Raw genomic sequence first — 25,047 nt, 5'->3', positions numbered from 1 at the left:
CAGGCTGGCTTCATCTAGTAGCTTAAGTGCAACAGAGAAGTGATCTGACTGCATGACAGCCTGACTGAGGGTAGCTTTGGGCCAACTGATTTGGGCAGTTTTATCCAAGCATCCCTCGTATGTTTGCCTCCATGGTCCACACAGCCACAGGGTTTGTGTCTGTCTGACTGTCCTGTATAAATATGCCCAGAAAGTATTCATTTCTCCAGGTTTTTGAGATTTTTCAATTGTACAGATTAGGCATACTTCAATATTTTATGCCTTTTTGTAATTCAGGAAAAAAAAAAAAAACAACCAGCATTTCACAGTTTCTAATAGGGCTATCAAAATCATACAATTATGGATGGACCATTGAGCGACTTAATATTATCTCTTCATGTTGAAAATGTTTTAGAAAAAAATAGATACGTACACCATGAAAAAATATGTCTTTTTTGATTACATTAAAATCAGAGATATCTGTTTGTCTGCTTCTGTGGAAGTTTCCTAGGGTGCAATGGGTAAAAAAAGGTCCTGCAAGAACTGAACAGTACTATCTCCACTACCTATCTTGTACCAAAACACAGTAGAACAGCAAATGTGATCTATCTGTTGGTAAAATTGAATTGTTACAATTTGTTATTAACTGAAAATCTTCCCCTCTGTCCCAGTCACACCTATGGAGGATTTTGCAGCAGGGTGGAAGGTAGTTTGTTTAGCTGTTATTTAAACTTGGAAAGATCACAGCAATTCACATGCATTAGATATTGTGCACTGAAAGGCCCCTGTCTCACTTGTGATGATGAAGTCAAGAGCTAAGAAACACAGTTTTTAAAAACTGGAGATTCAGAAAAATGATAGTTTTGCTACATTTCAAAAAGAAGTGAAATTAATCTTAATAACATGATTACCCATTTCCATGAGAAACTATCCTGATTTAGTTAATAAGCTTCCTCAGCTTGTCTGTTTTCCTAAGTCTAAAAGGAAGAAAATATTCTAGATTTTTCCTCTACATGACACATTAACATTCACAGACTACAAATGCAATACCATATAGACACAAGCTCAAACAAAACGGATTCTCAGATTTGGCAAAATAGAAAACATAAGCTCAGGTCCCTTCCATCTGTGCCCTTCTTCTAATCATAAGGATCCGTGAAGAAATGACTCTTGCTAGCATCTCTGATGTGTTGTGAAGACCTCATGAAGCAATGCATCCCAGGATCACCAGAATGACCTGTAGCCATATGCTGGGAGGATAACACAGCCAGTCTGTGAGAAAACATCTCAGTAAAGCAGTCACTGTGCAGAAGGAGATAAGAAAGCTATCAGTCATGACCACTGATGTTGAACCTGGTCCAATTGGAGATGTCTCTGATCACTGCAGAGGGGTTGGCCTAGTGACCTTTGAAAGTCCCTTGCAAACCAAACTACTCTATGATTCTATGAAACAGGAAAGCAAGAGTTCCAGAGGCAAACCTGTGGCTGCACTAGCGTTTATGCAGTTTGAATCAGGCTCAGTTCCAGGCCACACTACCAAAAACAGATAACCCTTGGAGGGCTTGTTGCCTGCCCAAATATGTTCCTCTCTAATTCAATCATAGTGAAAGTACATTCAAACATAAAATAAAAAACTTTGAACTTTCTCTTTTCTCAGTCTTTCTTATCTTCACATGAGTTTTCCCAGAGCTTTTCAGTGTCAATCAAATTGCTTTCCCAAAATTTTCAGAAACATCCTTTGTGAAGTCTGTATAGAAACATCTCAGTTTTGCCTTGCTAGATAGAGAAGGTTCCCTCAAAACACACTTCTATTACAAGGATGACGAGCACAATTTCTGCTGCTTGTAACAACTAGGACACAAGATTTGAGGGATCTTCCCATTGTTAATATGTTTCTTTCTTACTGAGACAAGGCCCAACAGCATATGAATCAAGAGTGATCCAGCCATTTTTGCAGCTTTTCTTGAACATTAGGAGGTGACTTGAATTAATCAGCTGAACTTTCACATTCAGGTGACTACCATTTACTGTATAAAGATTACTGTTAGCCTAAGAATTCTGACCACTGTCCCTCTTTTCATAAGATATTTGGTACCCTTTACTTCGTTCCCTCTTGACAGTCAGAACTGCTTCCTACAACTAAAGTATGTGTAATGTACCTACAGCTTATATTCAAGCAGATTTCTGTTAGCTGTGTCTTTTGTTGTGTTTTTTTTCAAAACCCAACTTGTGTTGGAAGTTTCAACACAAGCAGAAACATGGATGTTTCCAGTTGGCACTTTAACCAAGTTTGTTCTTTATGTATTAAAGAAAATTTATTTTGTAACTGGTAAAAATAACAATAACCACGATCCTTTCAGTGGCATCACACTTTATTTCTGACAGCTCAGTGTTTAAGTTGGACACACCCTCGCAGAAATTCTTCATCTCGGGCCTCCATGTAAGCATAAGACAAATGCCATCTTATACTTTTAAAGGCCCTTTCCCTAAGACTAATGTTTGTGGCATTTCCATGCCAGTAGCATTTACAACTGTACTCTTTACTTGCAGCGTGAATTTTAACTTACATAAAGATTCCGACAAATTTCTGAGTTGTTCATGTTTCTGTGATACAATAAATAATGTATAACTTGTGCAAAGCATTCATCAGATTATGTCTGTGTAAGTGTATTCTAGTTTTAACACATTCCTCACGCATACTTCTGTGTACATAATAATTCAGGTACACAAGGACTTCTGGAGGGCACCTGTGCCAACCATTCAAAAGCAAATTCAAGCTATGCCAGGTGCACAGCGCAGTGTCCACTCAAGATTTTAATATCCCCAAGAATGGAAATCTTGCAGCCTCTCTTGGCTCCCACCCCAGTGTTTGACCACCCTCACTTTTTTTTTTTTCATAATACCTAATTAAAACGTCCTGTGTTACAACTCTTACTTGTGGCCTCTTGTCCTTTCATTGTGTACTTTTGAGAAGAAACTGGCTCCATCTTCTCCACATCCTCCTATTAGATAATTTTAGGCATCAGTTAGACCCCACAAGCATCCTCTAGGGTTTCTGCTGTGGAGAAATCTGGCAGTATGAGACAGAGAGTTTTCTATTTATTTTTGCTTTATTTAAAAAAAGCTTTGTGAATTATGTCAGAGGTTGTGACAGTACCTTTGAGATTCAATTAAATTGTGCTGATGAGTTTCTATCTTCAATTTCTTTCAGTGTTGCTGTCTTAAGTGCAATTTGCCTTCGAGGTAAACTGACTATAAATGTCTGACTGGAATCAGTCAAGCTGCTTGGCACCTGTCTGCCTTGGGAAACTAATCTTCCCGTTGTGTTTTTTGTTTTCTTTTGTTTCTTTTTTTTTGTTATTGTTGTTCCATCCTAAATGAGCACTGTTAAAATAGCAAGTCTATCCTGAACATTTTCAGTATTGAAATTTCAAGACTCTAGATCTTCTCAGATCTTTTACAACAGGGTCAAAAAAAAAGCAAAATCTAGTCTCTTTCATTTTCTGACATAGTCTGCCATTAAAGTGATTATTTTAGATGATGAGAAAAGATTTTTCTTTTTTGGTTTTTTTTTTTTTTCCTTTAAGAAAATGCAATGCAATCTACTAGCATTGAACCTGATCATGAGCATGACAGTTCACCAATTGAGCAAGGAGACCTGTGTGTCCTTTTTATGTCTCTCACCAGTCTCCCTCACAGCATTCTCATGAAATATAGTTAGCGATGCCCATTGCAAAAGCAGCCCTTGCCAAAAGCTTCTACACAGGGCTTTGGGAGATGTTATTGTTTTTCTTTTTATGCAGAATGCCTCTGATGTCTGTGGAACATATTACTAAACAATGTTTTTGTAAATCACCTTGCTGAAGGTTGTTGCAAAAAGAAGATTTCTGCTTGATAAACAAACAAGACATGAAATGAAATAACACCTATATGTCTAAGCAACCTTAAGGTGACAAATAAGCCAGAATGCTAGAAAAATGCAGCTGGAGTGAAGTTCAGGGATCAGTCGGCTATCCCTCTAATCTAATAGCTAGATGGAGGTTTCACTAAGTCAATTTCTATATAAGGTATATTTCAAAGTATTTTATTTTTTAAATTATCAACCTGAATTCTGTGCTGTAGGATTGGTTCACTGCAGCAGATCTGAAGAAGAGGTTATTTCTTTCCTTCTTTACATGAGCCTATTTCTGTCTTCAAGGCTCTGTTCATATTTGCTTGTGGACTGCCTTTTGCTAGATTAAGCAACATAATTCATTCTGTCTTTTTCCCTGGCTATATCCTCTAGATTGCTGTCAACTCATCGCTCTATGTCTCTTTGGAAGCGCGGTGCCTAGGAGTGGGCACAGTACAGCGGCTGGGTGCAGTGGAAGGATTAGAACAGAGGCACACGAGACTAGCTTTGATCTCATGGTGGTGGTTGTCGCTCTCATGGCATGGTGACATGATTACATCATGTTCCACTTGTGGGGCACTTTACCTACTACATTCAGGAGAGATGTTTTGAAGGCTCGCCCAACCTGATGTTATTACACCCATTGCACTGCACAGTCCTGTACTTGTCCTTTGTTGAACAACATCTTGGGTTTTTTTTGCCAGTGTATGTTTCCAATTCATCAAGATCATTTTGAATTCTAATCCTAGCCTCCACAAAGGCCTTTATCACAGTGGGCATCCCATTAATAACCACAGAAGTTTTCATTCTGCAGTTTAACACAGACTGAGAGACTGCAGTGATTTAAGTTGCCTATTGTTATAGCTCCTTAATCCCAAAGAATGAGATCTTTTTTTCTTTTCTCTCAATGGCAGCTACCACAAATAGATTAATAGAAACTTTATCTTTATTTCTTTGTCCACAGCCTTTCAATCTTACCTCTCCTGTATTCAGCTTTTGCACCTTTTAGATTATCTTTGTAGTCTGGTTTAATTGTATATTTCCACAGAGCCTTAGCCTAAAATTGCTAAACTGTTAAGCACTGCTTTTTAACTTGGCAGGAGGGGATTTAAACTGACCATAAGTGTCGTGCCCCTGTGGTGGGGAAACACCCCTCTAACACACTCTCTGTTGCTCCATAGCTATTTCTTCTGCAGGTATCATAATAAGGTTTGAGTGTCATACCCTTGTTCTGTTCGTACCCATATCAGTTTAATACAGGAATACAGAATTTATTTCAAGAAAATGCTGTCCTGATTTTATACCAGAGAAAAGGGTAACAAGTCTTGCCCCTCAGTTTTCTCCATGTGTGAAAGATATTTTCTGGAATGGAAAAGACAAACCAAACCCTGAGGAGAACCTACTTGTTTCAAGGACAAAAGTGATATGAAATCTTACTTTTAAAATTTTAATTACCTTCCAAAAAGACAATTCCTTCCAATTCCTGTACAAAGCAAATCATCCCCATAAAAATAGTTCCATCATGTCCCTGCCACACATTTTGAAGGGAATTTGTATCCAAGAAACCCAAGAGATTTGCAGACACCTAAAATAGGTGGAGAGGCTTTTTTTGTTTAAAAGCTAAGCATCCAGCCCACACAAGTTGTCTTATCCAGGTCACTCTATAATCAGCAGAGACAAGCCATCCCAAGGTAGGTGACATGAATGGTGACTCATCTCAGATACTGCTATTATTTAGACTACACTATGACAATTTAGAGTAGTCTCTCTTTAGAGCTTTGAAATTAGGTGAGATGGTCCAAATAGCAGATTATCTTAGAAAAAGTTATCATGCTAGGAAAAGTGAAACCATTGAAACACAGCCTTCATTGTATGCTTAAGCTAATCTATGGGTTCAGGCACGGAGTGCAGCCTCAAATTGCTCATGCACCTTGTCTAACCTTTCCTGCATGCCCACATAACCCACAGGGTAATGTGGCTACCTGCCTGGAGGAAAGTTGAGGTTGGTTCCCACATGTGGCTCCTCCACAGAGGAGGAACCATAGCTGATGGCCAGGAAGGGGCTGACAGCTGAGGAGGCACTAAAGCTCATGGCAGGGCAAGAAGCTCCTTGCCCCTGCTCCTTTCCTGACATTTTGCCGTCACTACCCACACTCACAGCTGAGTCGTTTTCTCTTTTGTAGGCAGCTGGAGCCCTGGTTTCTGCTCACACATGACAAAGTCATGGGTTAGTGGCTGTGAAGTGCTTTTAATGAGTGCTCTCACCTCCTTCTGCTCCACTCGCAGCCCAGTCAGGTAGGCACAGGTCTCACTGGCAGTCTCCTTCCCTCCAACCTGCTCAGGACAGAGGCTTGGGGTCACTTCTGTAGAGCCAGCAGCTGGGATCCCTCTTCAACTACAGCCCTTACCTGTCTCCTGCATTTTCCACTAGCTCCCCCTATTATGAGTTTGGTGTCAGGAACTGGAAGATCCCAAGTCATTGCATTGACATAACCCAAAACTCATCCCAGTCACTATGATGTGAATCCAGGCAACCAATGCATCTGAAGCATTGGAAAGCCACAGAAGGCAGAGCAAGGGATTGAAGGCTCTTCTTTATTTAATTCATATGTACAGTCTCCTCCTGAAACATCCAAGGCAGGGGTCTGCTCAGGAGCAGCAGGTTCTGGGAGAGGGTTCCCTTGTGGAAATTGATTTTACCTTTCTAACTAACAGTTCTGCTGAGCTATATATATGGTTTTTTCTCTCTTCAACTCTAATAATAATGTGCATTTCATTGCTGCTGGATACATTAGGATTTTTTTTTTCTCCTGAACTCCCCTGCTTTATACCCTTCAAACCCAACTGTTTCTGTGAAAAATCCCCTCTCTTCTACTTGTCTTTGCAGAAGAGCAGCAGAACCATCTTTCTGCATGCCACTACAGGCAGATTTGCACATGATAGGTTTTATAAGTGAGAATTTTGCAGAAATGCATAGTACTTTCTTCAAGTTGACACCATGTTCATCAGACTTGGTGCTTCTCAGCCTCAGGGCTGGCTGGCTGCTATGGAGAAAACGTGAACTTCACACTCTCACATGGTGAGGGGAAACCTACAGAGTGGCCACCAAAAAACAACTACCCTTCATCTAGAGGGGACCAAATGGGTTTTGGTAGGCCAAAAGGAGGGAGAAGATTTGGTGTGCACTCACAAAACAAGCAAATGTGGATACATATGCCTTTGTCCTTGCGGCCAGAAGATTCTGATGCTTTGAGAGCGTGAATAACTTTTCTTACTTTATTTTCTTTGTACATACTGCCACTAGGGGACGTTTTGTCATCACGTAATGTTCACTACACAATTTTACTTCTCCTTACACTGAGTCACGCTTTCTTTTCAATCTTGGTGCACATCTAGATCATGGAGTGGAGGTCTGAATTTCCCAGGGCTTTTGGATGACCCAGACTTACTGGAGCTGGGAAGAAGGGAAATATTTATTTTCCCCATTTCTCCAAAGGAGCCCATCTATCAATATTCCTTACAAAGTGAGGCAGCTGGTTATTTCACAGCTTGCTGGAGCAACACGAGAAAACTGAGGGCTGCCTGTCATTTTAGCTAGTGGTTTCATGAAGATAGAGGCAATATACAGGCACTGCAAATCAAGCTGGGCTGAACATCACCAGCAATGATGAATGTTAAGTATTTTATGAAAGAAAGAAAATACCTTTTAGGCTAAAAAAATTAGAAATCAATTGGCAAAACTCATGTTTCACTCCTGTTTTCCATTCTTATCTCATTTGTCCTAGGATAACTGACTGGCTTAACCCAAGTCACTACCCATCCACCTATCGATACGCTTTTTTCCCTTCTCTCCAATGCAGACAGAGCAGCTGGTGACTCTTTGGATTCTCTTTATTGTCACAATTGCTGGAAATGCCATTGTGCTCTTCTCTACCTGGAGGAGGAAGCGGAAATCTCGAATGACCTTCTTCGTTACACAGTTGGCAATCACAGGTAGTGTATGGGAGGGGAAAGGGCATCTGAACTGCACAGGAATTACTATTAAAATGCCAAATAAGAAAATGCAATTTAAGTGGTGAACAATTCAGTTGCCACCTAATGTCCAGCCATAACACAGATGGATGGCTGCGTATCTTAGGGCTGAGTTGGTCTCTCATCTAAAAAGATGTTGCTAGATGTAGTAGTGTCTGTGGCAGATGCAGCAGCTGCAGCTCATTGAGTTCACTGAAACTTATCTTACAATCTGAATTTGCATCCACATTTCCCAGAAGTTATGTCCTCAGCTGTTGTCATGGAACTATTTAAATTAAACTAATTTAAGATGAAATTCTTGTGTTTTTCTGGTAAAACCCTTTCTGAAGTACTTCATCATGGTATTGCTCCATCAATTACTCTCTTGTATTGAAAAGTGAGAATAACTCCATGTTGTCTGGTTTAAGAGTAATAGAAAAAATTGAATATGGAGAGGAATGCATTTAGCTAGGGTTTTTTTAATGGAAAAAAGGATGCTGATCCAAGTACTCTGTAGTTTTTAAACAAAATGGAAAATATACAGAAACCCAGTTTGTAAAATGTCAGTCTCAGCCAACTAGGAAAGGAGACAAGAGCATAAGCAGCATATTGTTTCTCTGTGGCCTTGAACGGGGTAAATTTGTGGGGTTTTAAGTTTCCCAAGGGAAAATATGTGCTGTTTCTATAACAGTATCCTGCTACTAATCCCTGCTTATGAGACAGCTGTGTTGTATTGTTTGTGTATGTAGGATATATTAAATGCTTTCTATTGCCTTTTTTTGCAAGATATGGTAGAAATTAGAGTACTTTTCCACTAAAGAGCTATCTAATATGTGATTTCCCAGCAATATTGCATCCTCCTTTGATGTCTGCTTTATCTCTGTTTAAACTGGAAAAGCAAAGGACCACACTCCCCAGTTTTCAGCATGCATTCTTTGCAAGTAGATGACCTCCTGCTCATGATCTCAACCAGGAGCTTGTCTCATTTGAAGAACTGCTCTCAGCTGAAACATTTGGACTGTGGTGTGCAAAGTGAGGCAAAGGGACTGGCGCATAACTACAGGTGCTTTAAGAATTATTGCAAGGTGAGGAGGTGAAGGTTTGCAGTAACTCCTCTTCTGAAGTGCTGATGGTTGGTTTTCCTCTTCACCTGTGAGCCATCTGTAATAAAGAGTTTCACTTCTTATCTCAGTTGTGACTTTCATGTCATTTCCTTCATGTGCCAGTCAAGTAAGGCATGTTGATAGACACTCACAGCACAGTTTGGAAACATCAATCACAGATCAAACGTTACAGTATTCACAGGAGTTTCAAAATAGCCAGTCTGCACTCAAAGAGCTCCCAGTCCCAGATGAATATATGGAAGATGGTAAAGGTAGGAAACCAAACAGTAGAATGGGCAAAGAGCAGAAAAGCAACTGAAGCCCCAGATGGAAACTGTCCATTTTCTGCCTACTGTCATCAGTGAGCAGGATACTGAGGCAACCATCATGACAAGGGCTTTGGAAGAGAGGAGAGTGGAAAATGACTCTGTATGTCCACCTGACACAGAGGGCACAAAGGCTGGGCTTGCTGCCAGAGCAAAGGTACAGGTAATACACACACCAGCATGGTAAAAGAAGATGCGTCTTAATAGGAAGATCTCAACTAAACAGCGAAGGGTCTTGTCCTAGTAAGAAAATGAACATCTTAATATTTACTGCAGCAGAGGAAACCAGCATAAGGGCATGGGTGTCCAGGTCAAAGGAATAAAGCAAGGAGCAGGCAGAAGTGGCTGGATCAGGACAGCTCAGGAGAAGGCTGGTCCACAGGAGGTGTACTAGGAGGAGACTACTGCTGTTGCTGTGCTGGGTAAGGGCCTGGGTGTGAGTTTTGCCATTTTGGACCCATAGGAAACGCTGACTTTTTGGATTAAAATGGAGGTGGATAGAGAGCTATTCACTAGGGGTTCAAACACCATGTACATCAAGGAAAACCATTGCAAGTGCAGTTTTCAGGGGGCTGAAATTATCAGGGGCAAAGACAACAAGGCAATTATCCCATTAGATGTGGGTTGCAAATAGTGCTATACAGGTGATGTTACAATATTAACTGAGGTCCTTGTGTTACAGTTGCTGGTTCTTCTGAATTCCCCTTACTTAAATTTATCTCTGACTTCTAAAATCAGAGCTTCAAAATGTCTGAGTTCAATAGTCTGTTCCATTTCATATTACAGAATTCACATAGAAAACTCACTTGACATTCACATCTGCAATGTTAAAAGAAGTAACATCAGCTTGAACAGCAAGGCTCCTTTCAAGCAATGTTGACTTCTTTTTTGTGGTGCAGGAGTCAGAACTCTAATTTATCTTCCCTCACTAAGAGTTTCTGTCAGTATTTTGGCACAAAGAAATGACTTAATTCCTGAAATTGAGCCATTTCACTTTCTTACCTTCAAAAATATTAATAAGAATAAAGCAAGCTGGCAACAGTCATCATCCTTTCATAACAAGTTATGAGGTAGACACAGAACATTATGAAAACACTGGCTTGTCACATTACTTTGACATGCCAGGCATATTTAAATCCTACCAACTAAAGCCTAATCTCCTGGCAAACAGTTTCTGCTTAGTCAATATTACTACTTTAATCTATTTTGGGATTCTTAAAATATTTATTATTTCTACCCCAGTAGCAGAGAGAAGAATAATGGATATAGCTTTATCAATGCAGGCATTTCAAAGCCATTTAAAAACTTTTTGTCTATTGATCTGTGGCTCAATATTTGAGGAGTGTCCTCAATTCTCACATCTTCCCTCTTTGTGTTAGAATAAACAAGGTATTCAAAGCGAATTGTGCATAATACATGAATAGAAAACGAGCACTGTTGCTTTTCTTGACTGGTTGCCAAGCCAGATGCAGGAGAGAAGTAACTAACTGATTGAAGCTTCTTTCAACACCACCAGAATTCAATGGTTCAGATTGCCACTCAGCAAATTCAGAGATAAGACTCTTGCTAATCCCTTACTACACTGTAAATCAACATGGTGCTCAAGGCTGCAGGGATCTGTAGGAATGTGAGTAATCCCTTCAACTTCAGTGTGCTTAAAGATGTTGCTGAAGCCTGGATTCAGAATATTTGATATTAAATATATTCCTATACAATGCCTGTGTCAGTACTGCATTTAAGTCTATGTTTAATTCTCAGCTCATGCATAAATCTCTTTGAAATTATCTGGGAATTAAGCACTAGGAAATCAGCTAAGAGTTAACAGCTGAGTTGAACAATAGTACTAATCACTCAGCATCAGCTAATTTAACAAAGACGAATATTGCCATGTTTGCCTTGTGTTCAGTTTGCTTTTGGCCATATTCCCTTTTTTTTTCCCAAAAAATGTTTTATTAGAAATAAGCTCACCTGTGAAGACTGAAACTAAAGCTGGGTTTCCTACAGATTTCCATCTCCAAGGCAATATAGTTTCTCAGAAAGTATGAGCTCTGCAGATTATCCTGTGGGGAGGGTATTTCTAAACACTTTTTCCCCAGTAGATTTCTTCTGAGTTTAGCAGAAGTTTTGCTCATGGCATAGCTATTTCTCCTGCCAGGAAACCTGTCACATTCCCCCCTACTCAATGCCATTTCACATAACTTGCAGCGTCCCAGTGTCTTTAAAATCTTTGACTGAATTCACCAAGTTCTTCAAGATCAAAGAGTGGAGTCTGACAGATGGTCGAGTTCACAGGCATTATATCACACTGGAAATTTTCAAGCAAAATATTGTTGTTTTCAGAAGAGATGGTTTGTCCACACATTTATATCCATTTAGGTGACTTTACCCAACTCTACCAAATAAAGGCTTGCTTAGCTCTTCTCTCAAAATGTAAAAGCAGCAGACATGGGCGTATACAAAACACAATTATTTGAGTAGCACTGGACAAGGAATATAATTTTTGGCAATACAGTCTATTCAATAAAAACTGTTAGTATAATATTTGGGCAATTCTAAAACCAATCAATCAACACATTAAAAAATTCTACTGAAAAGTATTTTACTTCTCATTATTTTTCATCCAACTTCAACTGTCAGAGGAACATATTTAGGTTCCTTTTAATAAATAAAAGCGCATAGAGGATTTTTTCTCCAACATTAACATCTGGAAATTTGATGCTGGAAATGTCCTGACTATTAGCTCTCTGAGTTTCTCTTTCTATTCCAACATTTAGCAGAAATCAATACCTTAAGAACACTGCTAGATTTTGTCTATTGTTAGGGGTAGAAATACAGGACCCAATTTCAAAACCATATGTCTTCTTCCACTGAGGTCACAACCGCCACGATTCTGTTTTTGAGGTCACCCAGTTTAGTCACTCATGTGGGCAGAAATACATGGTCTTTGACATATCCCCACAAGAAAAAAGTTGCAGAGACATAGTCATTTCAAAATCCAAATGAGTCTGTCTTTTTGTAACACTCTGTATATGCAGGCACTCTACCACATGCCCAATTTTAAGCCATAGGCTTACAGTCTTGGTTGGAAGTTCATGCTCACTTAGGTATTACTGCGGCTGCAAGAAAGAGAGAAAAATAAAAAAGAACCTCAGGTAACTTCTATGGTAGCTTACATATAAACAGGAAAACGAAAGATGACCTGCAGAAGTATTTAGCTACAGTCTATACTGTTATATAAACACCAGATCTTCAGGCATGACTTGAGAATGACATTAAAAAGATGATAGGGTATTTTTAGAAGTGTCTCTTTATATCACTGCCACCTTCTTCAGTTGTTCCCAGAAAGCTGGACCACAGGAGGCCTTGGTCCTTAAGCAACTGCACTCATTCAGTGTTTAGTAAAAAGTCAATACACTGAAAACTTGCTGCAAGAGGCTTATGTAAGCAATTAGGTGGAAATGGACCTTGCTAAAGCAAGGACTGTTTATTTTCTGTGCTCCTTCTGCCCAGGCAGAGCATGATAGTGGGGCTAAAAGAAACAGGGCTCAAACACTGACTTCTGGTATGGCTTTGGTTAAGCTGACTGAAGGCAGAGTCTGGCAACTAAACCACTAGTTAAATGCACTAAATTGGTGCATTGAACTCTACTACTACAACATCTTAACATGAACAAACACATTACAAGTTGTTCTTCCTGTCTTCTCTCTCTCTCTTTTTTTTCCTACAGCAAAACTACTATGGCACTGATTGTTTTAATGGACTGTGCCTGTCCTTCAATATTTTTATTGTCTATGTAACTTGAAGGATTGAAGATTTGTTACTCCCTGATCTGTACAAAAGCTTAATATAATAACACCATTACCAAAATTAACATGTAGAACAATATTAACACATAATTGTCTCTGTTCCAGCTTTTCATCTGCAAAATGGTACTTGTAATATTTCCGCACTTCAGAGAAATCATACATACGAATTCATCAGTTTTACAAGTACCTTAGACATCATAGTGATTACGAGCATTGGAAATTAATTGCATAGAGCCAATTAGCAGCTAACTCAGCAAGTCGCCTTAATGGAGGTGGACTGTTGGCAGCCAAAGAGCCCATAGAGTTATGCTGGAAAACTTACACCTTGCCAGCTGGGTCTTGGCTGGAACCTGCCATCTGATTTACATGATTGCCCACACAAGACACAGAAACCTAATGCAGAATGCTGAACTGAAATATTATTTATTTAAACAATTCCCAGAAATCTGTGGACTTCACCCCTTCCCAACACCTCTATTTCCTGCTAATTTGTGGGAAAAAAAGAAAAAAAAAGAAGGCTGAGGAATAATGAGAGGTGTCAGTATCCTACCTGCAAAAACAGAAGACTTGGAGGAAATTAGAATTGTATTGCAGAGTTCACTGATAAAATGGAAAGAAATATATATGCATTTCTTATGTTTGTTATGTCCTAAAATGTCTTGCAAGTGTAATTAATCTATGGTAACGAGAGAGTCTCTGCTAATAGATTGGCTGTGTTCTACACTATATGTTCCCCTCACTACTGAAAATAATATGTTAAAATTGGAAAAGAATTGTGTCATTTGTCAATATTCCTTCAGGCACAGACAATGAAATTTGCCAGACTACCCAATGGCATCTATATTCCCCAGTTTTGGAAGCAGCATGATTCCTGAACACAGGTGGAAGTCCAACAACTCCACAAATCACCTGAGTGTACACATGGCTCGAAAACCAGGGAAATAAGTAGATTATATCCACCTTTCCTCTGCAGGCTAGAGAAACTATAGCATTTAGTACAACTGTTATTTTGCATTCACAGAATGAGAATCAATTTACCAAAGGCAAAAATGGTCTCCAGGAGCAAACATAGCAATATTAACATTACTTATGCAGTGCATCCCATGAAACTATGTTGAGTCCTCTGGACTGGGAGTGAATAAGAAAATTAATCGCACGGCTGCGTTAGTTGCCCAGAGAAGAAGCAATCATTTTCCATCCCAATTCTGCTAGGTAAGTGGAAAAAAACATAGGACTTATGTATGGGGATATAGCGGAAGATTTGGCAAGGAGGTTAGTTAAATGTAAATACGCTCAAGTGACTTGCACCTGTCTGTAGAAAAAGCACATACATCACACTAATTGTTTTACTGGCCTTGTGTGCTTGATGAGTAGAACCTCTGCATTAGATAACATAGGCCTGTGAGAAACTCTAGGCACCTTATCCCTATGTCTGAGATTCCTGCTTTGTTGTGAGAAAGAGTGTGAGGCTGCGCCGGCCTGAAACCTTGAAATACAGGCGAGCTCAGCAGACCCAGTGATCTTCCAGCAGGGCTGAACTTACCAGCGCCTGCGTCCCAGCTTGTGTCACCTCTGCCTGGGAGCTCAGATGTGGCTTCGGAGATCCCCCAGTAGGGAGGTAACTAAAATAAAATTTGCTCTTTGCAATGCATTCGTGGCCTCTGGATTTTCTTGCGATGTGCCTGCGTATGTGTACACAACTTACTTTAAGTTAGGTTTTAGTGTGCCTCCCCCCCCACAAAACTGAGACACAATGAAGGATAAATGTGTTCACTGTCTGCAATACCCTGTGGCAGCACGTGGCATTCCAAATTTGATGTTGCCATTTCTGGTTATTTAATGCCACCTAGCACAAACTCAAATTCTCCTTTGAACTTTAACTAAGATTTGAAGATGAGTCACAGTACCCTAGATTGTAATAAATAACTTGGACACTAACGCTATACAATTCCAGTTTGATATTATGAATCATGTTTTACTATACTCTTAGATTTCTTATGTGAACAGCCAGGAATATTTATGTCTGTATGTAATTCTTGCCTGCATATATGGTTAGTCAACACAAGACTCAATCTTTCCCAAGGAAAACAGAAATATCCCATACATGCATCTCTCTTAAAATGCATTTTCTTCAAAACAAATAGATGGGATAAAAACTTGAGTATCCTCAGAAGTTAGGCAAGGAAACCAAGAGGAGCATTAACATCAAAACTGAGTAACAGAAATAAGCTTCATGGAAAGGAGGAGACATAATCTCTTTGTGGGTATCAGGACCTCTATTGCACAGTGTTTGGTCATACACCCAAAGGAAAATGGTCATGGAAAACAAAGTAGATTCTATGTTTTAGAGGTGAAATCATGAAGCTAGGGGTCTGACAGAGAGAACCTGACATCCTGAAAATATATTGCTCTAATCTAGTCTAGTAGTGTAGGAAAAGCAGTGAAACTGGGACTAGCACATAAATGTTTGCTCTAGTTACACAACTTCCTTGTGAGATTTAAAGTAAAAGGAAGTGCTTTTTATGCAATATCAACTCTCCTTGAAAAAGTAAAGTTATGCTCCCACAAGATTGGGGCTCTAAGAAAAATGGTGGCCATGGAGGACTGGCAGTAATCCTGTTGTCTAAGGAATTTGGTTTGCCTTGGCCTTCTACGTATGCAGGCAAGAGAATTGGAGTCAAGGACATATGCTATGAAAGACAAAGAAGCAGCAGTGGAGCTGATCTTGATGCAGCAGCCAGAGAGTTTTTGTCTAGAATATGGTGCCCCAAAATGCAGACTGGTTAGTGTCCCACGAGGGAGGTCTAACAGAGGTGGGACACTTCTTCACTTACTTCTGCTTTAGTTTCCAATTTCAAACCAAATTCAAAGTGTTTGTAACCAGCCTGGACCCAAGTTTGTATACTGTTTTGCCTAATGCCCAAGTAATTTTAGATACCTTCTTAAGGGCTCACTGGAAAGTCCAGGGCTGGACACAATATTCGTGTTTGCTGTGACTCTATCCATTGTAGCTCACTGCAGTGGGAAACAGTAGCACTGGCACAAAAGCAAAAAAAAAATAAAAGTGCTGTATCTATAACAGGAGAATGCAATGTCCATCCCATTAGTGTACATATAAAGATAATGATGAGCTCTCCAAATTTGCTATTGGAAGCAAGAATGGTCATCCACTTAAAAACCCTGTAATGACTGTTATTTATACAGCCTACTTTAATCTTACAAATGCAGGAACAAGATGTCCATGATTCATGGTTTGTAATCAATGCAGTCACAACCCACTAGGCAGACATCCTTAAATGAGCATTTTTCAGCCTGTTGTCTTCGAGCAGTGGTCTTCAGAGCCCTTACAGGTAGCAAAAAACCACCCTGCAGCATAGGGCCAAGTATAGAGGTGAGGTCCCCACAGGCAAGGAGAATTCATGAAAAAAACCCTTTTATTTCCTATTTACTGAATGTACAGCACCTGAAAACTGTACTAAATTGTTCCAGAAGGGGTCAGTTTCTGTGTTCATCAGCCACAGGTGGTCAGAGTGAGATTTTAAAAGTACTGAGTGATATGAACTGTATCCCATCTGCAATTGCAAAACAGCAGATGTACTCTCCCAGCTTGCCGATAGCTCCAGTACCATTTTCAGTGTAGGATGTGGTGGCGTGTTTTTTTTCCACATTGCACAGGACCACCTGAGACCCTGCAAATTTAGCAACGAAGATGCTAAATGCCCTCATTTCATCTGCATCTCTGTCACTATAACACTCTCAAGCCAGAGAGAACTTTTTCAACTTCTATTTTGTGGAACTACGACATATTCTCAGTAGAGATGTGGATTGCCAAACAAAGAATTTGAGACTTTCCTTGTATAGTCTTTAAAGACTTCATAGGCTTTAGTCCACAAATCCCCCTGCTTCTAAAGCAGAGAAAAACTAGCTCCAATTCACCTATACATATTCAACATAATATACAATGATCATTCCTTTGTAGTGTACATGCACATTTAAAATCAAAAGTGACATCAGACTTCTGTTCCTAAGCCACCCAGGAGTGTCTGTGAATGCCATCCCTAAGGCCTGGGCATTCCCACAATGGAAATAATAATATTAGTGGAACACCTTGTGACAATCCTGTCTTCCGAAATTCACCCCAGATCATACATTTTTAAACTAAGATGGTATCAGTTGGTCTGTTTGCTTTTCATGGGTAATAAGTTGTTTCTGAAAGGATCAAAAAATGATGAATGGACTTTAGATGCCCTGTCTTTATACAAAGGCACTGTCTTCTCATTTCAACAGACACACAAAGCCTAAACTTGATTCCACTTCCCCACCTACAGATTTCCACATAGGAGATCCACATTTGCCATTTTTATTATTTTAGAAGGAGCTGTCATTATTTCAGATCTTTGCATATACATGCTGTTCCTGACCATACAACTGTGTGACTAAAACGAAAGCATTTCCTTTCAGTCGGTTTTTGATAGTAGCCTTTTCCCTGCTCCTTTTACCATCAATGTAATTTCTCTAACCCTGTGCCGAGACCCGCACTGTGCGGCTAAATTACTGCACCACCACAGCTCTGCTGATACCAGTAGGGCTGTGTGGAGATTACAAATGTTTGCCTGGATGACTACAGGACTTTTGAGGGCTGTAAGACAAAAATGCAATGTGGTCTGGGCACATGTGCTAGTGAGACCATATGGTATTTGAAAGAAACAACAAAAAGCACAGTGACATTCTAACCTTAGTAACTTTTCTAGTTAGCATAGTAACATGTGAATTAGGCAAATATCTTCAGGTACTTTCCTTCTCTTATAACTAGGCAGTTAAGTACTTTGGTGACAACCTGCATTTGGAGATCTTTGAGCCAAAGGGATTTTAATCTGTGACCTTCTTCACCTGAGGAAGTTACTGTTATTGGAAGCATTACACTTTTGCCTTATACAGTATTGTTGTCAGCAGGGAGGGTGGACAGAAAATGCTGTTAGCTTCTTGCCATGTGTACAGAAGTAGGTCTAAAGAAAGCATACGGCTCGACATCAGTCCCAGGAAGCAGAATGGGACATAACTGTCATAGAGATAATTGGATTAAGTTTCATGACTGCATTCTTGCGCCCTGGTATTCATTTTAGGGATTATTCATGACATCCATTTTAGGTGCCTCACTGTAGGTATGTAAGATACAAAGTGACTTTCCCTGTGCTCCATTTATAGCCAATAGAGGAAAATCACTCTCAGCTGTCTTTAAGTTTCACTGACTTGTACAGAGGGATTCAATTCGTAATTTAGATCCCTAAAGTTGACTATATAAATTCCTTTGGTTTTCTTACGTCACCAAATATGACAGAATTACTATTCGTCTTTGACAACTAAGAACTTAATCTTCCACCATTTCAGTCAGACCTCATGAGGCTCTGACTCAAAATCCACCCAAAATTTTACAAATAAGGTATTTCTCAGCAGTTTTTTTATTTATTTACTTTAAAGTGCAGCAAGGTATATCAACATATTACCTGATAGAAAATGCATTATTATTTCTTTTGTGCTCAACTCTGTTCCTAAAGGGCTATCTGGAAAATGTCCAAACTTTTCTGGGCTTTGCCCAAAAGACAATTTATTCAAGTGAGGTCTGGAAAAAAAAGTGTAGCTTAAACGGCAAATGTTATTTCAAACCTGTTCAATCACACTACAGCTGCATGATTGATCTTAAAGGAGAACCTTTGCAGTGCAGGTAACTGCTGTGCCCCGCTGCAATAGCAGGAGGAACAATCTGAAATTCCTAAAGAATGCAATGTGAATATGGATGCATTTTAGCAATTCATTCTGTTTCTGCAAGTAAGAAAAAGAGAAGGGTGAAGACCTGCTTAACAAGAACAGGAATAGACAAAATAGGATGGAAATTACATCTGGACAAACCCCCAAATATTTCATTTCTGAGTCACACTTTTTGCTACTTCTTAAGGCATAAGGATAAGAGCACTGAAAAGCAGAAACACTTGGTTGATCATGCCAGTTTCTTAGACTGGAGAGGTTACTGATAATGAACAGAAACAATTTTTCTTACAAGATGTTTGTACTTTCATTGTAAGCTAGCAAAAGTAAATGATAGACAAAATATTATCCAAGCATGACAGAAGCTCACAGACTAGAAGTGGGAAATAGGTGGTTTTCAGCACCAGGAAACGGTGTGCTTTGAAGCTGTAGGAACCTCAAGAAATATGACAAAAAGAGGAGAGGGTTTACTATTTCCTAAAAAAAAACAAAACCAAACAAACAAACAGAACAAACAAAACCACAAACAAACAAAAAACAAAAACAGTATTCTATGTGCCTCTGTGTGTAAATATTTCTACAGAGTCATTTATGAGTTGCAGAAATAATGTGAACAACAAAAATCAGATCACATCCACTGGATGTACCAGGACAGCTCTTTATCTACCGGGTTTCTAGTATAACCTTAACTGTGGAGATGAGTCCCATACCTCTCTGTTTTAAGATGGTGTTGTTATATGGATGGATATTTTCTTGCCTTGAATGGAAGAATTGATTTCTATCCATTTTCACTTCCAGCTCACATAGGCAGGGAAAAAACAAGGAACTGATGTTGCATATGGGAGGGATGGAGACCCACCTTAGAAAATTTCTTTCCCATGCTATAGAGATAGGGATTGTATAAACCCTGGGTTTCTAATGTATTATGAGATTGCTGGATTTACTGCTTTGTTATTACTAAGTCCAGAAGAACGAATTAGGGTATATTAAACATGGTAATTTCATGTTCCTCCTTAGGAAATTGTCTCCCCAGTGATATCTGGTAAGTCGACTGAAATCCAAGAAATATCATTTGTTGCTCAGCCTTCTTTGTTTGAATGAAACACACAAAATATTTAAGAATCAAGGGGATATTCTCCCTTATTTAAAGTCTTTACTCAAGAACTGAAAGGCCATGGACCTTTGCTCATGGGTGTCAGTAGGAAATCCCCTCTAAAAGGCCTGAAAAGCAAACGTGTTTTTTTCTGCCAACCCTAGCATGAAATCCAGTATCGTCACTTCTGAGACTGGCTTTGTACGTAACCCTTGAAAAGTGACATTTGCTAAGTTTTTTTTTTTTTTATCTCTCTAGGAGGAGGATACCATGTCACCTCTTCCATCTTTCATTTGCAGAATCAATTCAAATTTGTGTTTCTGGATTTCCCTGACAGAAGCACATGCAGGCACACAGGAAGCCTGACACATTTTAAATACTGAGCTCGTTAGATGGCACAGCCCATTGGGAGTAAGCCTCACAGTACTGATGTTCATCTCTGATGAGTTTTTACAGCTTTGTAAAAACAGGTTTGTGATACTCAAACTCCCTACAAAACAGGAAATAAATGTATTTGTGTTAAAGAGTTACTAGTGACAAATCTCATTGCTCTAAGTCAGAAAATCTCATGAAATTTTAATGCACAGAAGAAAACACAGGAAAAAAAAAGCCCCAAACCCCACCCACCTGAAATCTTTGCTTTGCAAAGGTATCTAATGTTAATAAGTGTCAACCACATCAGTTGCACATCAACCTAGTTTCTCTGAAAGGTCCTCTCATAATATTATGCTGCAAAATCTTACCTCTCTCAAATACTGAAGCTTCTTAAACAAAAAAATCATTAGTGAGTTCTGTACCTTTGCAACTAGCTGTAAGCAAAGACTCTCTAAGTCTCCTTGCATGAGTATGCTAGCACTTGTACCTTGGCAAGTTAACTGGACTAGCAACCCCACAAACACAAACATGGTTTTCACCAAATACCTTCCAAGTGTCCAGTTCACCTTCTACGCAGTAAGTAAGTTGCCAGGTTTTGTGCAAAATATTGCACCCTTTACACACTCCAGGTGTTTCTGAAAAGCTCTTTTTGTCTCTTCTACAGCAAAAACTTGTTCAAACAGAACTTTTGAGTTTCGTGGGCATGTAATGGCAGTGATCTCTTTGGAGTGTGGGTGGGATGGATGTTCAATATTGGACATCTTCTGAGGCCTTGGAGCAAAAGGGTGTCTGATGGAAAACTGCATGAAAACATTTTACACTGTTTCTAGGGGCAGGAATGTGGGTGTATGCTACCTCAGGTATGGATTTTCTGTCAGCAATGACATTATAAACATGTATTGCACTCTGAAGCTAGCTTACTGTAAGTGCATACTGTCTTCAAAGGCAGGTAGCATGGAGCAGCTAGTGCACTTAAATTTAGATTTCAGCCCATTGCCTATTACATTCCTCTGGGTATGGTGAAAACATAAGCTGCATCACTGAAAATAACTTTTAAGTGCTCTTTCTGGAAGGAACACTCACTCTCCTATCTAGACCAAAGCTGTCAAATTATTAAATGTCAACATTTAGATGTGGGAGTGGGTGGTGGGGAAGGGAGCACTGGAGAGGAGGAAAATAAGACAGTACAGTTTACTCATTACAAAAGGGAAAGTATATTCCATAAATGAATGAAAAAGGGAAAAATAATTTCCCTTTTGGGGGAAATCATATGCTAATAGAGAAATTGTTATTAGGGATAAAGATCTTGAGGGTAACTGAAAGAAGATATAATATGTTGACAATTTGATACTGGCTAGATTTGTGCCTGTTGTCTGTGTGAAGGTCTTAGATATTCCAACGTATTCTTCAGCCTTAATAACTGACTTATGGAATGATTTCTTAGGTTACTAAACCTGGACCCTGTAGACAGTATAAAGTTAATAATTAGTTTACAGCGGAAATAGGCCAGATAGACAAAAGATTAAGAGAACCGCAGCAAACTTTACATCAAACAAAATCTATAATGACAAAAAAAATTACACTGAACCCAGGGTATCTGCCACGATGGGAAGGATCCCCAGCATGCTATGAGGTTTGGCAGCAGTGTGTGTTGTTTCTCCCCTCTGCTTGGGGAAAGCTGCAGGCCACGTGAACAGGGTCTGATTTTGAGAGAAAGCACATCCTCAGATGAACTCCCAATTCTTTAGGTAAAAGAGCAAACTCGCATGTCTGAACGTTACATCCACGGATGTTATTGAACAAGGGATGACCTCAGGAGAGGGGAAGGCAGCTACTTAATGCATCCAGAATCCAAAGCAATATGCCACTTCCTCAATGCACACAAAGGATGTCTTTAAAATAGCTCAATTATTTTACCAAGTGAAGCGCTCACAGCACTTGTGCACTGTAAGCCTTCTTTCCTTCTGTGGCCTACACAGCTCTCCAAATGCTCTGATTTTTGGGACAGAATTCACATTAGCAGGTGAGCCAGAGCACCTTTGCAGGGCTGAGCATGTCCAGAGGCCCCACAGTTTGGGAGGAGGCCACTCATGGTTTCCAGGGAGATGCTTCAGCACATTCGGAAAAGGATTTTTTTGTACCCAGGAAGAATATATGTGCTACCTGCCTGTCATTGAGCTTCCCAGAAAACCACACTCGGACACCCGTCTTGAACTGGAGGGAGAGTCAGAGTCAAATCAAACTGGTGACTGACAGGAGAGCAAAAGCTGTCAGCTGGAAAGCCACAGCACTAACTCCAGCAGAGCACATCTCAATATATTACAATGCATTAGAAGTATTAAAGCACTTCAGATTGTGTAGTTTAGAAGTTACGAGCACAAAGGGCATTTGCCTTTTAATAATGTTTTTATGAGCTGCCTGAGTGGTTTGCAAGCAGTTCAATATCCACTACTGCATACCATTACTGCTGCATTTCGTAGCAGACTCCTTAGGAAACACAAGAAAGAAAATTACTGTGATCAAAGTGAAACTACAATACACAATTGCATTTCTGTGAATGCTCTATCCAGATAATACAAAAGACTGAAAAAAAATAAATCAGTAAGATTCATCCAAAAAACAAAGCAGTGCTTCCCAAACCATACCTCTTACAGGTATGCTGTTAAATAACTCTGTGTTTCACTTACATGATTTGTAATGTCAATGTAAATTTGAAAGGATCTGGAAAAGGAAATGTTTTTGAGTTCTTTTATTGGACCTCTTTGTGTGCAGATAATGTCACAAACAAAATATTTTGCTCTTGCTTAGGACTAATTTGATCATCCTGAATTGTCACAAATGAACAGACTACCTACTCTTGCAAGATAGCATTATGCGTTCTCATTTGTATTTCCAAATCCTTAAACACCCACTCATTAGTATATCAAATACATTTTCAAATAAGTGTTTTGGCAGGTTAACATTGTTTTCAGCAAACAATGTTTCCACAACGCATTTCTTGTGCTTTGCAGAAAATGTTCTTGAAAAGGTAGTGATGCTATCAATTCATCGGATTGCTGGATTTATACCTTCTGTGGCTTATGTTATCAGTTTCTCCAAAGAGATTACTAAAAATATTCACATCCTTTCTTGTTTGACCATTCATTGCACCAGAAGTGAAGAGAGATGCTTTGATCTGCATGAAGCTTTTCCCACAGAGTTAGAATATATTTGTGTGTGAATTGTAAATAAATACAAAAGTCCGTATTCATTCACCATTTTGGAAAAATTTCCAATTTCAGAAGAACTCTACTAGGATGCTGACTGAGAGGATGTAGAAAAGGCCCAAAGAAATTGATTTTAGCTTTTAAATGAGAGTTGTTTTTTACAGTCTATACTCATCAATCTCACTGTTATTAACTGCATGGAAAATCCAAATTTCTGGATATGCTTTTCAAAGATACCCAAACCACTTTGGTCAGGAAGAAAAGCCAGATATTTTGAAAAAAAAAAAAAGTTAATTTCTTTTATGGTTTTAGCATGCCATGGTTTCAGTTTTAGGCTGGGATTGCAACCTCTACACAGCTGCTGGCTGGCTTAGCCCTTGAACCAAAAATCACATCTCACCCAAAGACTCTTCACAGTGTTCGGAAACTTTGACTCCATTTTATCAAAGCTCTGTGCAGGTCTCAGGAGCAATGTGTGTCCTCACCCCAGTCTCAGGCTGAACTCTTTGGGATTCCAAGAAGGAGTGTGCACATCCAGCACTGTCAGAGAGGTCTGGCTTGACCACATTAACAAACACCTGATGAACCAGGTCCATGCTGTGCCACAGCCCACAGACATGGTGTCGCGGGTGGCATAAGCACATCCTTTATTTATATCGGTAACGTGCTTTGGGAAATCAGAGCAGCAGCATCTCTAAGTCTGGCTGCAAAACATTGGTCCTGTTTAGTGTATCTTTTCATTAACTACTTTCTTCAAAGCAATCCATGTTTTGGACAGAGCAGAGTGCAAGAAGAACAGTTTGTTTTATATTCCTGTCACACTCAGTGCAAACAGTACAGCACAGGGAAACAAGGAGGGCAAGAGGTAAACTCAGGGTTTTCTTTGGGGCTCCAGAACAAAAGCAGACCTTAGGTTGGCTGTTATTTTGATAACCTTTATTGTGTCCCGGTGGAAGCCCTGAATATGCTTTGTAGATATACTCGGCAGCCAACAGACTGAACTATTTATTTTTTACATTGACAGCAGTCAGCTTTTGGTGTGTCAATTTATGCTGGTTTATAGGAAAGCTTAATTCTTGTTTTGACAGTTACAGAATTGTTCCCTAGTCCTGAAGGACCGATTATGGTTTTCCTACCTTCAGCCTGTTTCAGACATTCAAATCCTAATGACAGTCGTGCTACTTTTTTGTTGTTGTTGTTTTAATAAAAGGTGCTTGGCAGCCAAGCTGCATAATCCTTTGGGTCCACATTTCAGCATTAAGGAAGAAAATGGATTTCTTTCTGAATTGCTTGGAAAACATGCTGCCTCTAAATTGTATGGATTCACATTTGATTCCCTGCAGAAACTGCAGGCAGGATTGTCACCTGACAGAAGGGACATTTATTTTACAGTTACTTTATGTGAAAGTTTGACTTCTGTTGATAAATGAAGGTAGGTGTGCAGAATTTTCTTCTTGGCTTCTTCATACGCTGGTGGTAAACGCTGACAGACA

General features: G+C 39.5%; 1 protein-coding gene across 1 annotated transcript in view; it reads left to right on the top strand.

Moving 5' to 3' along the window:
• Nucleotides 1-25,047, top strand: part of NPSR1 (neuropeptide S receptor 1) — a gene marked incomplete at both ends in the record, with an annotated part of 58,870 nt that overhangs the window by 5,250 nt on the left and 28,573 nt on the right. Inside the window, one exon of the mRNA XM_082043786.1 lies at nucleotides 7,732-7,864. Within this exon, the coding sequence (XP_081899912.1) occupies nucleotides 7,732-7,864 (133 nt within the window). The remainder of the gene's footprint in view (nucleotides 1-7,731; nucleotides 7,865-25,047) is intronic.

The sequence above is a fragment of the Streptopelia decaocto genome, assembly GCF_964273445.1.
Source record: "Streptopelia decaocto genome assembly, chromosome: 2".
Lineage (NCBI taxonomy): Eukaryota > Metazoa > Chordata > Aves > Columbiformes > Columbidae > Streptopelia > Streptopelia decaocto.
This window is presented reverse-complemented; position numbering and strand designations above follow the sequence as displayed.